The 16,891-nt window shown below is 44.4% G+C and overlaps 1 protein-coding gene across 1 annotated transcript in view; it reads right to left on the bottom strand.

Annotated features, from left to right (window-relative positions):
• LOC124269416 overlaps positions 1-16,458 on the bottom strand; it is a 91,630-nt gene extending 75,172 nt beyond the window's left edge. Inside the window, exons 1-5 of the mRNA XM_046704425.1 lie at positions 16,438-16,458; positions 13,415-13,563; positions 4,483-4,645; positions 2,856-2,977; positions 1,513-1,598 (exon numbers count right to left, since the gene is read on the bottom strand). Coding sequence (XP_046560381.1) covers positions 1,513-1,598; positions 2,856-2,977; positions 4,483-4,645; positions 13,415-13,563; positions 16,438-16,458 — 541 coding nt within the window. The remainder of the gene's footprint in view (positions 1-1,512; positions 1,599-2,855; positions 2,978-4,482; positions 4,646-13,414; positions 13,564-16,437) is intronic.
• Between the last annotated feature and the right edge of the window lie 433 nt (positions 16,459-16,891).

Raw genomic sequence — 16,891 nt, 5'->3', positions numbered from 1 at the left:
GGGCAATGTCACCTACATGGGAGATCTTGCTGCTTTGTAGAGGCTAGGGCAATGTCACCTACATGGGAGATTTTGCTGCTTTGTAGAGGCTGGGGCAATGTCACCTACAAAGGGAGATCTTGCTGCTTTGTAGAGGCTAGGGCAATGTCACCTACATGGGAGATCTTGATGCTTTGTAGAGGCTAGGGCAATGTCACCTACAAGGGAGATCTTGCTGCTTTGTAGAGGCTAGGGCAATGTCACCTACATGGGAGATCTTGATGCTTTGTAGAGGCTAGGACAATGTCACCTACATGGGAGATTTTGCTGCTTTGTAGAGGCTAGGTCAATGTCACCTACAAGGGAGATCTTGCTGCTTTGTAGAGGCTAGGGCAATGTCACCTACAAAGGGAGATCTTGATGCTTTGTAGAGGCCAGGGCAATGTTACATACATGGGAGATCTTGCTGCTTTGTAGAGGCTAGGGCAATGTCACCTACATGGGAGATTTTGCTGCTTTGTAGAGGCTGGGGCAATGTCACCTACATGGGAGATCTTGCTGCTTTGTAGAGGCTAGGGCAATGTCACCTACAAGGGAGATCTTGATGCTTTGTAGAGGCTAGGGCAATGTCACCCACAAGGGAGATCTTGATGCTTTGTAGAGGCCAGGGCAATGTTACATACATGGGAGATCTTGCTGCTTTGGCCAGAGGCTAGGGCAATGTCACCTACATGGGAGATCTTGCTGCTTTGTAGAGGCTAGGGCAATGTCACCTACATGGGAGATCTTGCTGCTTCGTAGAGGCTAGGGCAATGTCACCTACATGGGAGATCTTGCTGCTTTGTAGAGGCTAGGGCAATGTCACCTACAAGGGAGATCTTGCTGCTTTGTAGAGCCTACGGCAATGTCATCTGCAAGGGAGATCTTGCTGCTTTGTAGAGGCTAGGGCAATGTCATTTACAAGGGAGATCTTGCTGCTTTGTATAGGCTAGGGCAAAGTCATCTACAAGGGAGATCTTGCTGCTTTGTAGCACCTAGGGCAATGTCACATACATGGGAGATCTTGCTGCTTTGTAGAGGCTAGGCTAATGTTTCCTACAAAGAAGATCTTGATGCTTTGTTGGGGCTAGGGCAATATTACCAACAAGGGAGATCTTGCTTCTTTGTAGAGCCTAGGGCAATGTCACCTACATGGGAGATCTTGCTGCTTTGTAGAGGCTAGGGCAATGTTACCTACAACCGAGATCTTGCTACTTTCTATAGGTCAGGGTAATGTAATCTACAAGGGAGATGTTGCTGCCTTGCAGAGGCTAGGTCAATGTATTGCATGGACTTGGGAACAATGTTACTGACTTGCACTGTACAAACTGGAATGGCAATGCTACTTAGAGAAGGAATGCACTGATTGGAAAGGCAATTGTTACTTACTGGCGGAGAACTTCCTCCATTGTATGGCCTGCGATAAGGCCCATACAATGTCTTCCTTAAAAGAGAGAAATGATTACATTTTACGGCTAACACAATGTTACCTACCAAAGGAGAATTGGCTGCATTCAGCGGTCAGCGGTCGTGTAGCTATAAACTGTGCAACAGGAATTGCTGAAGATGTGGAATCATAGCTGGAATACAAAAACATAACTCACAGCACCGACCTAAGCAGTCATGTCACTTAGAGAAATGAACTCAGTGGACTAACATACATCAAAATACCTGTGTGACACGACCCACAGAGCTACACTCACCACACTATACCTCTGTCACACGACCCACAGAGCTACACTCACCACACAATACCTCTGTCACACTACCCACAGAGCTACACTCACCACACAATACCTGTGTGACACGACCCACAGAGCTACACTCACCATACCATACCTCTGTCACACCACCCACAGAGCTACACTCACCATACAATACCTGTGTGACACGACCCACAGAGCTACACTCACCATACCATACCTCTGTCACACCACCCACAGAGCTACACTCACCACACAATACCTGTGTGACACGACCCACAGAGCTACACTCACCACACAATACCTGTGTCACACCACCCACAGAGCTACACTCACCACACAATACCTGTGTCACACCACCCACAGAGCTACACTCACCACACAATACCTGTGTGACACGACCCACAGAAATACACTCACCACACAATACTTCTGTCACACCAACCAAAGAACTGCACTGACCACACAATACCTGTGTTACACCACCCACAGAGCTACACTCACCACACAATACCTGTGTTACACCACCCACAGAACTGCACTCACCACACAATACCTCTGTCACACCACCCACAGAAATACACTCACCACACAATACCTGTGTAACACCACCCACAGAACTGCACTCACCACACAATACCTGTGTTACACCACTCACAGAACTGCACTCACCACACAATTCCTGTGTAACACCACCCACAGAGCTACACTCACCACACAATACCTCTGTCACACCACCCACAGAAATACACTCACCACACAATACCTGTGTAACACCACCCACAGAACTGCACTCACCATACAATACCTGTGTTACACCAACCTTAGAACTGCACTCACCATACAATACCTGTGTAACACCACCCACAGAACTGCACTCACCACACAATACCTGTGTTACACCACCCACAGAGCTACACTCACCACACAATACCTGTGTGACACCACCCACAGAGCTACACTCACCACACAATACCTGTGTAACACAACCCACAGAAATACACTTACCACACAATACCTGTGTAACACCACCCACAGAAATACAGTCACCACACAATACCTGTGTAACACAACCCACAGAAATACACTTACCACACAATACCTGTGTAACACCACCCACAGAACTGCACTCACCACACAATACCTGTGTCATGCCAGACACGACCTTCCCGGCAGATTAGAGTGTGGTAAACTGGTTTTATCTCCAGGACCTCCTCATCATCCACATCCAGGTCCTGCTGCTGAGCAGACTTTCTCTGTAGGTAACAAGGAATAGGAATCAAGCTATATACTTACACAACCATGGAACAGGAATAACCTGCCTAAACATACAGCAGTCAACAAAGAAGAGGAAACACCTGCCTTAACATACAACAGTCAACAAGAAGAGGAAACACCTGGCTACACATACAGCAGTCAACAAAGAAAAGGAAAGAGCTGCCTAAACATACAACAGTCAACAAGAAGAGGAAACACCTGGCTACACATACAACAGTCAACAACAAGAGGAAACACCTGGCTACACATACAACAGTCAACAACAAGAGGAAACACCTGGCTACACATACAACAGTCAACAACAAGAGGAAACACCTGGCTACACATACAACAGTCAACAAAGAAGAGGAAACACCTGGCTACACATACAATAGTCAACAAGAAGAGGAAACACCTGGCTACACATACAGCAATCAACAAAGAAGAGGAAACACCTGCCTAAACATACAACATACAACAGTCAACAAAGAAGAGGAAACACCTGGCTACACATAAAACAGTCAACAAAGAAGAGGAAACACCTGGCTAAACATACAGCAGTCAACAAAGAACAGGAAACACCTGGCTACACATACAACAGTCAACAAGAAGAGGAAACACCTGGCTACACATACAGCAATCAACGAAGAAGGGGAAACACCTGCCTAAACATACAACATACAACAGTCAACAAAGAAGAGGAAACACCTGGCTACACATAAAACAGTCAACAAAGAAGAGGAAACACCTGGCTAAACATACAGCAGTCAACAAAGAAGAGGAAACACCTGGCTACACATACAGCAGTCAACAAAGAACAGGAAACACCTGGCTACACATACAACAGTCCACAACAAGAGGAAACACCTGGCTACACATACAGCAGTCAACAAAGAAGAGGAAACACCTGGCTACACATACAGCAGTCAACAAAGATGAGGAAACACCTGGCTACACATAAAACAGTCAACAAAGAAGAGGAAACACCTGGCTACACATACAGCAGTCAACAAAGAAGAGGAAACACCTGGCTACACATACAGCAGTCAACAAAGAAGAGGAAACACCTGGCTACACATAAAACAGTCAACAAAGAAGAGGAAACACCTGGCTACACATACAACAGTCAACAAAGAAGAGGAAACACCTGGCTACACATAAAACAGTCAACAAAGAAGAGGAAACACCTGGCTACACATACAACAGTCAACAACAAGAGGAAACACCTGGCTACACATAAAACAGTCAACAAAGAAGAGGAAACACCTGGCTACACATACAGCAGTCAACAAAGAAGAGGAAACACCTGGCTACACATACAACAGTCAACAAAGAAGAGGAAACACCTGGCTAAACATACAGCAGTCAACAAAGAAGAGGAAACACCTGGCTACACATAAAACAGTCAACAAAGAAGAGGAAACACCTGCCTAAACATACAACAGTCAACAAAGAACAGGAAACACCTGCCTTATCTGAACCGTCATGTGGTGAGCAGGAGTACCTGTATTTCATGGAGAGTTAAGGAGATCGTGTCGCCCTGCCTCAGCTGATGGGTCTTTGGGAAATCCGATTTTTTGTTGTAGTCCTTCAGTTTGTTCTGCTCAGGAACAATCACAGCTGGACCTGGAAACACCTGGACCAGGGCGCCTGATGTATCATTCTGTCTGGAAACAAGCACAGAGGACCATGGGAACCAGGAAATTCAATTAGGTCTACATTACTGGATGCCTTGAAATTCACCAGCGCCATTTATAAGACACTGTTGCTTTGGTGAAAAATTACATTTTTGAGTAAAATTGATATTTTTATACTTATCCTGACTAGTAATCTTTTGCTTATCTCCCTTTCCCTTGCGAATGGTACACTTGAATCCCTTCAAGTTCCCGAAGCGGACGTAAAAATACACTCACCCACGAGTTACCTCCCTTTTGCCCTTTCCCGCGCAAAAACAGTCATGTGACCAGCCTTACCTGTCACTCTCTCCTGATTTTTCTGCCCATGCACTTGGATCTGCTGTGAAATCCGAAGTGTTTCCAGCGGGGATGTTGGGAGGGCTTCTCGTCATGAGTCAGGATAAGTATAAAAATATCAATTTTACTTGAAAAATTACATATTTTTCTAATCCTGACTCATGATCTTTGCTTATAGAATCTGACAGATTGGTGGTGGGTCAAGCCACTTCGTGGATTCATCAGCTGTCCTTAGATATGTCCTGCAATCCCCCCATGGGAACTGCGAAACGGCATTTCCGTGATCCTATTCTTCAAACTTCCGTTATAACTCGGGGGGACCTCTTTCTTGTCATACTTCAGTCTCAGACAAGTTGAATCATGTTGATTCATGTGGCTACAGATAAACTAGTATCTTCTTATTACTAGATATCTTATAACAACCCATAGATTATGATAAGATCTTTATCATAAATGAGTTGCCAACCCTTCACGTACAGGTAAGATCTTTACCCGTACAGGATCTTTAATCACTCATGCTAGCCTGTCCTAGACTGTGCGCATGAACTTTCAAACTAATACTTTTCCTTAGTAAAAGTTATCAACAAGTCAACGTGATGAAGGGTGAGATTTTGAAACTCAGCGCCTTTGAGGAACCGTTAGTTGCTGTGCTACAACGAGAGGCCAAAATTGGTGAATGCCTGAGACGTCTTCAGTGGCTATGTCTCGGAGGTAGTGGTTGGCAAACACCGTTTCCGACTTCCAAAAGCAGCCCTCCATAATTGCAGATATAGAGCAATTTCCATGCAGAGCCAGTGTTGACGCCAGTGCTCTGACTTCATGTGGGTTTGAAGCTCTAGGAGGTTCTAGTCCTGCTGCTTTATAGGCTCTCAATATGACAGCGCTCATCCAGAATAATATTGTCATTCTTGAGACTTCTGCTGATGTCTCTGTGGATAATGGGATGAACAGGCACTTGAATTTTAATCTCCTTGTCTTAGTCTTTTGAAGATATATCTTCAGGGATCTGACCGGACACAAGGATAAGTCCTCTATATCCTCTGGTCTGAGGATTGTAGATAGCGCTGGTATGTGGAACTGTCTATCTAGCTGGCCAGGTAGTTGGTTCTTGGCAATGAGGTCTCATCTAAGTCCTAGATGAACTGCAGCATGTTGCCCCGTTTTGAATCTGGTTCGACCAAAGTCCAGCGCATGTATCTCTGATATGCGGGAACAGAGTGTTCTGTGTCAGCAGCTCGAGGGTAGTCTTGTCTAGAGGTTCGTAGGCATCACTCATAAGATGACGTAGAATTACATTCAGATCCCAGGCTGGAGCTCTGAACTTCTTTTGCTGGTCCTCCAGTTTAAAAGATCTCAGCAGAGCAAGTAATTCTGGTACTTTTGTCAACTTGATGCCTGTTTTCATGGTAATCACTGTACTGATGGCACGAGGTATGTAGATGATGTCAAACCTTTCAGATGCCTGGTCAATCTAAGATGACACCGATATTCCGCCACTTGAGGATGAGTAGCTTTCATCGCAATGAAGCCTTTCCGCCTTGCATAAGTCTCAAACTTCAGCCACTTGTCATTATACAGGTAACGAGTAGATCTGCATAACGCTAGCGTTACTGCCTTGGCTGCCCTGGCGGAGTATCCTCTTTTCTTCAAACATGTTTTGATACGGTCCACATGTGTAGCTTGAACGCTGTCGGGTTTCCGTGGACTTGCTTGGTGTCTTGGATGTATGAGTAGGTTCGGCCAATCTGGTAACATGATTGTTGGACTTCCGAGATCTTCTATTAGGTCTAGGAACCATACTCTCACTGGCCAGTATGGCGCGACCAAAGTCAGTTGTAGCGCCTGTGTCTGTTTGACCTTCAACAGTACTTCCGGAAGTAATATAGGGGGTGGAAACGCGTAAGTGTTTAGTCCTTCCCAAGATATGCTCAGTGCATCTGTTGCCCAGGCTTGAGGATCTGGAACTGGTGAGACAAACGTATGTAGTTGTTTGTTGAACCTCATGGCAAACAGGTCTATGCAAGGGGATCCTATTTCCCTTATGATGAGCCGAAATGCTTCTGGATGGAGTATCCATACCATAGGTGACGGGTGCAGTGGTTGGGAGAGAGCGTCTGCAAGCACATTCTTGGCTCTGGGTATGTGACACCACAGGCCCTCGTCTCTTTGCGAGGATTAAATATTTAATTAAATATATACAAAAATTTGAGATGACCCCCGACTCGAAATGCTTCACAGTATAAGACATTATCAAAAGGCCGGACACTTCGGTGCACCCCACCCGACTGCTTTGCCGATCACTACGCTACCATCGCATGCAATCAATTAAAACTTTATGGAAACATAATCATGGATGATTGGCCTATCAAGCACCACCCATGACACCTACCATTTCTTTATTGTTATTCCTGCAAGTTGATTGAAACCCGATTTTGACTCACAACTAAACGATCTTGACACAAATGGCTGACGATATATCTGCACAAACGAGGGTGTGGTCGAAGCAAGCCCTCAAAGCAGTCGGGTGGGGTGCACCGAAGTGTCCGGCCTCGTCATGATGTATTGTACTGTGAAGCATTTAGAGTCGGGGGTCATCTCAAAAACGATATTTTTTTAATAATTAAATCTCGCAAAGATACGAGGGCCTGTGTGTGACATGCCTTTATCCACATGTTTGCCTCCTCCGTGATGTCAAACAACTGGAATGAGAACTGATGTAGGCTTGGTGATCTTGTAGATCCTTGCCGATTTATGGAGAATGCCACTGTAGAGTTGTCCGTTTGGACCATCAGCATTCTGTTGATCGGCGAGCTCGACCATAGTTGTAAGGCATTGATGACAGCTTTCATCTCCATGTGAAGATGCTGCTCTATTTTGGATCACTTCCTTGATGCAACTTGATTGTTGAGATGTGCACCACAACCTTGTATCGATGCGTCTACGCAGAGATATGTGTCAAAGGCCGGCTCTTGTAAATAGGTCCCTCCGCAGACGTTCGACTGCTGGGTCCACCAAAGTAGGTACCTCTTAAGATTGTCTGGCAGTAAGATAGGGTCAACACTGTCCAGATGTTTTGTCAGGAACCGTTGCAGCAGCCTTAGTTGTAACCTTCCAGTCAAGTCCTGTGCCGAGGTTAGTAGACTGAGTAGACCGAGTAGACATTGCCATGTTCGTAATGTTAACGGAGAGATGGCTGCTGGTGGAATCATGGCTTGTATCTTGACCCAATGATCTTCTGGGACCACAATTCGATTCTGTGTTGTGATAATTCTTATTCCCAGCAATTGAAGATCTTGTTTGATTCTAACTCCAACTTCATCAGGTTCACTAGCCATCATAGTTACGTGAGCAACTTAATTGTGAAGTTCAGCTGCTGTCTGAGTTGATTGGCACTTTGAAGAACCTGTATGCCGTCGTCCAGATAACCGGTACTGCGTAGACCTCGATGCTGCAGATAGGTGCCGATAGGTTTGGTTATTCGTATGAATAATCATAGAGCCAATGATATTCCAAACGGTAGGGCGTTCCATTGGAAGTGCTAAACTCTGATTGCAGTGATGATACATCATTCTTCCCCTTATATACGCAGGCGATCTGTGTTGAACAGCATACATCGAAGCGTTGTCTATTTATAGCAAGGCTGGAAAAGCGGCATAAAACTAAACTCACTCACTCATTACAGCAAGCCTGCGTAGCATCGCAGGGGACAGGTACTCATACCGACTTTTATCAGCGACAACTTCCAAAATAAACATCGTTTTATTCAGCCTTATGGTAATAGAGTCGACGTCAACATCCTGCCTGTTGATGTAAGGGTTTGTTAACCCTAGGGTTCGCGAACCCTGTAGATGTCTGCATTTCTGTTATCTGCCTGTAGATCTGAGAGTTCTCGAACCTTGTAGATGTCTGCAGCTTTCTCAAAGCTGTGCGAAGGTAAGAAGGTACCTGGATATAGGTTCCATCGGAGGAAGAGTCACCGAGTCAAAGTCGTCATTACACATCTTATAAGTGTAGACTTCATCTATATCCTAAGGAGGAGACTCCAAGTTCAAACCATTGGCTATCCAAGCTGTAACCTCTGAGTCCGGGAAGAAGAAGTCTGGTTGTTCATCAATTATCTCCTGATCGGTAGAGCTATGCCTCCGCGAATCATCCATCTGAGAACCTGTATCCCTTCTCGAACCTCCATCATCCTTTCGTGAACTGAAGATTCCTCCCTTCGCGAACGACTATCTTGAGAGTCCTCTCTTCGCGAACCTCTATCTGTGGATTCATCTCTTCGCAAACCTCTGTGACATGAGCCTTCTCTTCGCGAACCTCTGTCGCTAAATGTATCGCTTCATGAACCTCTGTGATGTGAGCCTTTTCTTAGCGAACCTCTGTCTCGTGATGAGTGACTTCGCGAACGTCTGTGAGATATGGGTGGATTTGGGTGCGGTTTTGGCCTTTGGGCATGTGCGGGGGTGCTGGGTGGATGTGGGAAGCGAAAAAAAACACCTAGAACGGCTAGGTGTAGGAGATGGTTCCTTCGATGTTCTTGAACGTTGAGGGTTCGCAGATGAAGAACGGTGAGTAGGCATCTCATGTCTTCTATTCCCTCCAAGATGACAGACTGTGGAGACTGTGGAGACCTTCGCAAAGGTGTACGTTCGCCAACATAGTCTGGAAACATATTTCTATGAGAAGTAGGTTCTCACAGGTCCGTAGGTTTGCGCACGGTGTCAGTAGATGAGAGGCTTTGCCGAGCCTTCACTTCTTCCTCGAACCTACGTTCCATCATAGCCATCATGTTTCATAAATTCACCTGGATCAAAATTCTGTGTTGATTGAAGCTGCTGCGGTGTAGAAGAAGCGTTCGTGAACGCTGATGAGTTGTGTGCCTCGACTTCACTGCGATGAGAGGTAGGTGGTAGTTCGTCAAACAGCTGGCCTGCTGTGACCGTTGCAGGAGACAATCTAGTAGTCGTGGAAGTCGATTGCGTCGCTGATCTCAAAGGTACTTCGGGTGGAAGTAATGGGGGATCATCAAAAACGTCTACTTCATGTGGAGGTAGTATCTCTTTGTTGAAGGATTTTTGATGCGTTGACTTACTAGGCCGCGTAGATTTACCCTCCGATCTGGTAACAGATGCTATCTTCTGCGACGTCTTTTTCTTGGTGTTTTTATGGTTTTATGCACGAAAGGCATTGGGGGTGAGGATCAGCCACAGATAACCTGTGCCTGCAAACACTGCAAGATTTCATGAAATGTAAACAAAGTAACATAACGATGAAATTATGACACAATACAAATAATTTTTACAATTTTTTTACATATAACACATAGTAGTTATTGCCAAATCCATACACAGCATAATTTTGAAGAATAGGACCTAAAAAAAAAGGATATAATGCCGTATACGGCACTCCAGTGCTCGCCCAACCATGCACTTGGGCTTAAAAGGGAGAAGTGACAAAGTAAAAGCTCGCCATATGACTGTTTGCTGAAAGGGCAAAAGGGTGGTAAGTCGGGTAGTATTTTTTTTACTTCCGCTTCGGGAACTTCAAGGGATTCAAGTGTTCTACTACCATTCGCAAGGGAAAGGGAGATAAGCAAAAGAACATGTGTCAGGATAAGAAAAAATTAAAGAGTACAGAAAATAGGGACAGGTACAGAATGTTTCCTGAGTACAGATAGGATGGCCAGAAAGCTCGCATGTGTAATGTCAACTGATGGCCTGGAGAGATAGATAACATGTGTCATGTCAGCTGAGGGACCTGGAGAGATAGATAACATGTGTCATGTCAACTGAGGGCCTGGAGAGATAGATAACGTGTGGCATGTCAACTGAGGGGCGGGAGAGACAGATAACCTGTGTCATGTCAACTAAGGACTTGGTGAGATAGATAACATGTGTCATGTCAACTGATGGGCGGGAGAGATAGATAACGTCTGTCATGTCAACTGAGGTCCTGGAGAGATAGATAACGTGTGTCATGTCAACTGAGGGGCGGAGAGATAGATAACGTGTCATGTCAACTGAGGGCGGGAGAGATAGATAATGCATGTCAGGTCATGTCAACTGAGGGCTGGAGAGATAGATAACGTGTGTCATGTCAACTGAGGGCCTGGAGAGATAGATAACGTGTGGCATGTCAACTGAGGGGCGGGAGAGACAGATAACCTGTGTCATGTCAACTAAGGACTTGGTGAGATAGATAACATGTGTCATGTCAACTGATGGGCGGGAGAGATAGATAACGTCTGTCATGTCAACTGAGGTCCTGGAGAGATAGATAACGTGTGTCATGTCAACTGAGGGGCGGGAGAGATAGATAACGTGTGTCATGTCAACTGAGGACTTGGTGAGATAGATAACATGTGTCATGTCAACTGAGGTCCTGGAGAGATAGATAACGTGTGTCATGTCAACTGAGGGCCGGGAGAGATAGATAACGTGTGTCATGTCAACTGAGGGCCTGGAGAGATAGATAACGTATTGTCATGTCAACTGAGGGCGGAGAGATAGATACCATGTGTCATGTCAACTGAGGACTTGGTGAGATAGATAACGGTGTCATGTCAACTGAGGGCCGGAGACAGATAACATGTGTCATGTCAACTGAGGGCCGGAGAAATAGATAACGTGTGTCATGTCAACTAAGGGGCGGAGAGATAGATAACGTGTGTAGCATGTCAACTGAGGGCGGAGAGATAGATAACATGTGTCATGTCAACTGAGGACTTGGTGAAATAGATAACGTGTGTCATGTCAACTGAGGGCCGGGAGAGACAGATAACATGTGTCGTGTCAACTGAGGGGTGGGAGAGATAGATAACGTGTGTCATGTCAACTGAGGGGCGGGAGAGATAGATAACGTGTGTCATGTCAACTGAGGGCCTGGAGAGATAGATAACGTGTGTCATGTCAACTGAGGACTTGGTGAGATTAGATAACATGTGTCATGTCAACGGAGGGCCGGGAGAGATAGATAACGATGTGTCATGTCAACTGAGGGCGGGAGAGATAGATAAGCGTGTGTCATGTCAACTGAGGGCGGAGAGATAGATAACGTGTGTCATGTCAACTGAGGGCCTGGAGAGATAGATAACGTGTGGCATGTCAACTGAGGGGCGGGAGAGACAGATAACCTGTGTCATGTCAACTAAGGACTTGGTGAGATAGATAACATGTGTCATGTCAACTGATGGGCGGGAGAGATAGATAACGTCTGTCATGTCAACTGAGGTCCTGGAGAGATAGATAACGTGTGACATCTCAACTGAGGACTTGGTGAGATAGATAACATGTGTCATGTCAACTGAGGTCCAGGAGAGATAGATAACGTGTGTCATGTCAACTGAGGGCCTGGAGAGATAGATAACGTATGTCATGTCAACTGAGGGGCGGGAGAGACAGATAACATGTGTCATGTCAACTGAGGGGCAGGAGAGATAGATAACGTGTGTCATGTCAACTGAGGTCCTGGAGAGCTAGATAACGTGTGTCATGTCAACTGAGGGGCGGGAGAGATAGATAGCGTGTGTCATGTCAACTGAGGGCCTGAGAGATAGATAACGTGTGTCATGTCAACTGAGGGCGGGAGAGATAGATAACGTGCGTCATGTCAACTGAGGGCCGGGACAGATAGATAACGTGTGTCATGTAAACTGAGGGGCGGGAGAGATAGATAACGTGTGTCATGTCAACTGAGGTCCTGGAGAGATAGATAGCGTGTGTCATGTCAACTGAGGGCCTGGAGAGATAGATAACGTGTGTCATGTCAACTGAGGGGCGGGAGAGATACATAACGTGTGTCATGTCAACTGAGGTCCTGGAGAGCTAGATAACGTGTGTCATGTCAACTGAGGGGCGGGAGAGATGGATAACGTGTGTCATGTCAACTGAGGGCTTGAAGAGATAGATAACATGTTTCATGTCAACTGAGGTCCTGGAGAGATAGATAACGTGTGTCATGTCAACTGAGGGCCTGGTGAGATAGATAACATGTGTCATGTCAACTGAGGGTCTGGAGAGATAGATAACGTGTGTCATGTCAACTGAGGGCCGGGAGAGATAGATAACGTGTGTCATGTCAACTGAGGGCCGGGAGAGATAGATAACGTGTGTCATGTCAACTGAGGGGCGGGAGAGATAGATAACGTGTGTCATGTCAACTGAGGGCCTGGTGAGATAGATAACATGTGTCATGTCAACTGAGGGTCTGGAGAGATAGATAACGTGTGTCATGTCAGCTGAGGGCTTGGTGAGATCAATAACGTATGTCATGTTAACAGAATGCTTGGAGAGATTGATGAAACTCATGAAAAACATCAGCCAAAGATCTTACAAGAACAAATATTCCTTAGCTTCAGTGATGTCTATCTACATAGAAAACCTAACCACACAGACAATTTGGGGTTCAGTATTTCAGTGCCTACTATCCTATGACGGTGTATGAATGAACAAAGGGTTGGCTTACTTCTTAAGACAGATGGGATCTCCTCCAGCCTGTAGGCTGATACAGTCCACCTGGTTGAATGTCACACCATCCAGTGGAACCACATCAGTCAACTCTGTCTTGTACCCAAGAGATACTTCACAACATGGACGCAGTTGCGTACGTACAGTCTGGAACATAAATAGGATAAGTACAAATCATGTAAAGCCCTGTGAGTAATCTGTATATGTGTCTCTGTATGAAGGCGAGCTACAAAGTCATCTTTATCTGTTTGTGTTCCTTTATGAAGGTGAGCTACAAGCCTATCATTATTTGTGTTCCTTTATGAAGGTGAGCTACAAGCCTATCATTATTTGTGTTCCTTTATGAAGGTGAGCTACAAGGCCATCTTTATCTGTTTGTGTTCCTGTACAAAGGCGAGCTACAAGGCCAACTTTATCTGTTTGTGTTCCTTTATGAAGGTGAGCTACAAGCCTATCATTATTTGTGTTCCTTTATGAAGGTGAGCTACAAGGCCATCTTTATCTGTTTGTGTTCCTGTATGAAGGTGGGCTACAAGGCTATCATTATTTGTGTTCCTGTATGAAAGTGAGCTACAAGGCCATTTTTATTTGTTTGTGTTCCTGTATGAAGGTGGGCTACAAGGCTATCATTATTTGTGTTCCTGTATGAAAGTGAGCTACAAGGCCATCTTTATTTGTTTGTGTTTCTGTATGAAGGTGGGCTACAAGGCTATCATTATTTGTTTGTGTTTCTGTATGAAGGTGGGCTACAAGGCCATCATTATTTGTTTGTGTTAATGTATGAAAGTGAGCTACAAGGCTATCTTTATTTGTTTGTGTTTCTGTATGAAGGTGGGCTACAAGCCCATCTTTATTTGCTTGTGTTTCTGTATGAAGGTGGGCTACAAGGCCATCTTTATTTGTTTGTGTTTCTGTATGAAGGTGGGCTACAAGGCCATCATTATTTGTTTGTGTTAATGTATGAAAGTGAGCTACAAGGCTATCTTTATTTGTTTGTGTTTCTGTATGAAGGTGGGCTACAAGGCCATCTTTATTTGCTTGTGTTTCTGTATGAAGGTGGGCTACAAGGCCATCTTTATTTGTTTGTGTTTCTGTATGAAGGTGAGCTACAAGGCCATCTTTATTTGTTTGTGTTTCTGTATGAAGGTGGGCTACAAGGCCATCATTATTTGTTTGTGTTTCTGTATGAAGGTGAGCTACAAGGCCATCATTATTTGTTTGTTTATGTTTCTGTATGAAGGTGGGCCACAAGGCCATCTTTATTAGTTTGTGTTTCTGTACAAAGGTGGGCTACAAGGCTAACTTTATTTGTTTGTGTTTCTGTACGAAGGTGGGCTACAAGGCTAACTTTATTTGTTTGTGTTTCTGTACGAAGGTGGGCTACAAGGCCATCATTATTTGTTTGTGTTTCTGTATGAAGGTGGGCTACAAGGCCATCTTTAGTTGTTTGTGTTTCTGTATGAAGGTGGGCTACAAGGCCATCTTTATTTGTTTGTGTTTCTGTATGTAGGTGAACTACAAGGCCATCTTCATCTGTTTGTGTTTCTGTATGAAGGTGGGCTACAAGGCCATCTTTGTTTGTTTGTGTTTCTGTATGAAGGTGGGCTACAAGGCCATCTTTGTTTGTTTGTGTTTCTGTATGAAGGTGGGCTACAAGGCCATCTTTGTTTGTTTGTGTTTCTGTACGAAGGTGAACTACAAGGCCATCTTCATCTGTTTGTGTTCCTGTATGAAGGTGGGCTACAAGGCCATCTTTGTTTGTTTGTGTTTCTGTATGAAGGTGGGCTACAAGGCCATCTTTGTTTGTTTGTGTTTCTGTATGAAGGTGGGCTACAAGGCCATCTTTATTAGTTTGTGTTTCTGTCATACGAAGGTGGGCTACAAGGCTAACTTTATTTGTTTGTGTTTCTGTACGAAGGTGGGCTACAAGGCTAACTTTATTTGTTTGTGTTTCTGTATGAAGGTGGGCCACAAGGCCATCTTTATTAGTTTGTGTTTCTGTACAAAGGTGGGCTACAAGGCTAACTTTATTTGTTTGTGTTTCTGTATGAAGGTGGGCTACAAGGCTATCTTTATTTGTTTGTGTTTCTGTATGAAGGTGAGCTACAAGGCCATCTTTATTTGTTTGTGTTTCTGTACGAAGGTGGGCTACAAGGCCATCATTATTTGTTTGTGTTTCTGTATGAAGGTGGGCTACAAGGCCATCTTTAGTTGTTTGTGTTTCTGTATGAAGGTGGGCTACAAGGCCATCTTTATTTGTTTGTGTTTCTGTATGAAGGTGGGCTACAAGGCCATCTTTGTTTGTTTGTGTTTCTGTATGAAGGTGGGCTACAAGGCCATCTTTGTTTGTTTGTGTTTCTGTATGAAGGTGGGCTACAAGGCCATCTTTAGTTGTTTGTGTTTCTGTACGAAGGTGGGCTACAAGGCCATCTTTATTTGTTTGTGTTCCTGTATGTAGGTGAACTACAAGGCCATCTTTATTTGTTTGTGTTTCTGTATGAAGGTGGGCTACAAGGCTATCTTTATTTGTTTGTGTTTCTGTATGAAGGTGAGCTACAAGGCCATCATTATTTGTTTGTGTTTCTGTACGAAGGTGGGCTACAAGGCGATTTTTGTTTGTGTTCCTGTCGGAAAGTGAACTACAAGGACATCTATATTTGTTTATTTGCAATGTTTTATTTGTTTGTGTTTTTGTATGAAGTTAAGCTACAAGGCCATCTTTGTTTGTGTTTCTGTATAAAGGTGAGGTACATGGCCATGTTTGTGTTTCTCTATGAAGGATTGCTACAAGGTCATCTTTGTATGTGTTCCTCTATGAAGGTGAACTACATGGCCATGTTTGTGTTTCTCTATGAAGGTGGGCTACAAGGTCACCTTTGTATGTGTTCCTCTATGAAGGTGAACTACATGACCATGTTTGTGTTTCTCTATGTGAAACATGGTGTCTCCAAGTAAATTATTGTATTGTTGTATTTAAACACGGGGGCAGACTTTCTAGAACGGAAATGTGGATCTACAAACTTGCTCCAAGTAAAGTTTCATCATCATACAAATACCTTGGTATGCTATTTACTAGAAGTCTCACCTGGCAGGCATCTATAAACAGTCTGACTCTTAAAGCTAAGAAGGCTCTCACAACTGTTCAGCATAGTTTGTTTAAAGGTCACATGCAACCAAAAAATCAAACATAATTAAAACACAATTATCACTTATTAATGACATATAATATACATTGCTGGTTATGAAAAAACATATAAACAAAATTATAAGCGTACAATCGCAAATCAAAAGTGCAATATTGTGTACTTGGGTTTACTTCCCAAGAAACGAAGCAGCCGGGATACCAAACCCAGTCAGAGCGGGTGGGTGTGCACTCAAGTGTAACGTCTGTTTCATTTGCAGATTCCCTCACGGCTCATTGTGTGTGTATATATAGAGATGTTGGGTTTTGTAAATACTCATTTTTTGTGTATAA

Source organism: Haliotis rubra, unplaced genomic scaffold (genome assembly GCF_003918875.1).
Source record: "Haliotis rubra isolate DU_JTF1 unplaced genomic scaffold, ASM391887v1 Scf1013, whole genome shotgun sequence".
Taxonomy (NCBI): Eukaryota; Metazoa; Mollusca; class Gastropoda; order Lepetellida; family Haliotidae; genus Haliotis; species Haliotis rubra.
This window is presented reverse-complemented; position numbering and strand designations above follow the sequence as displayed.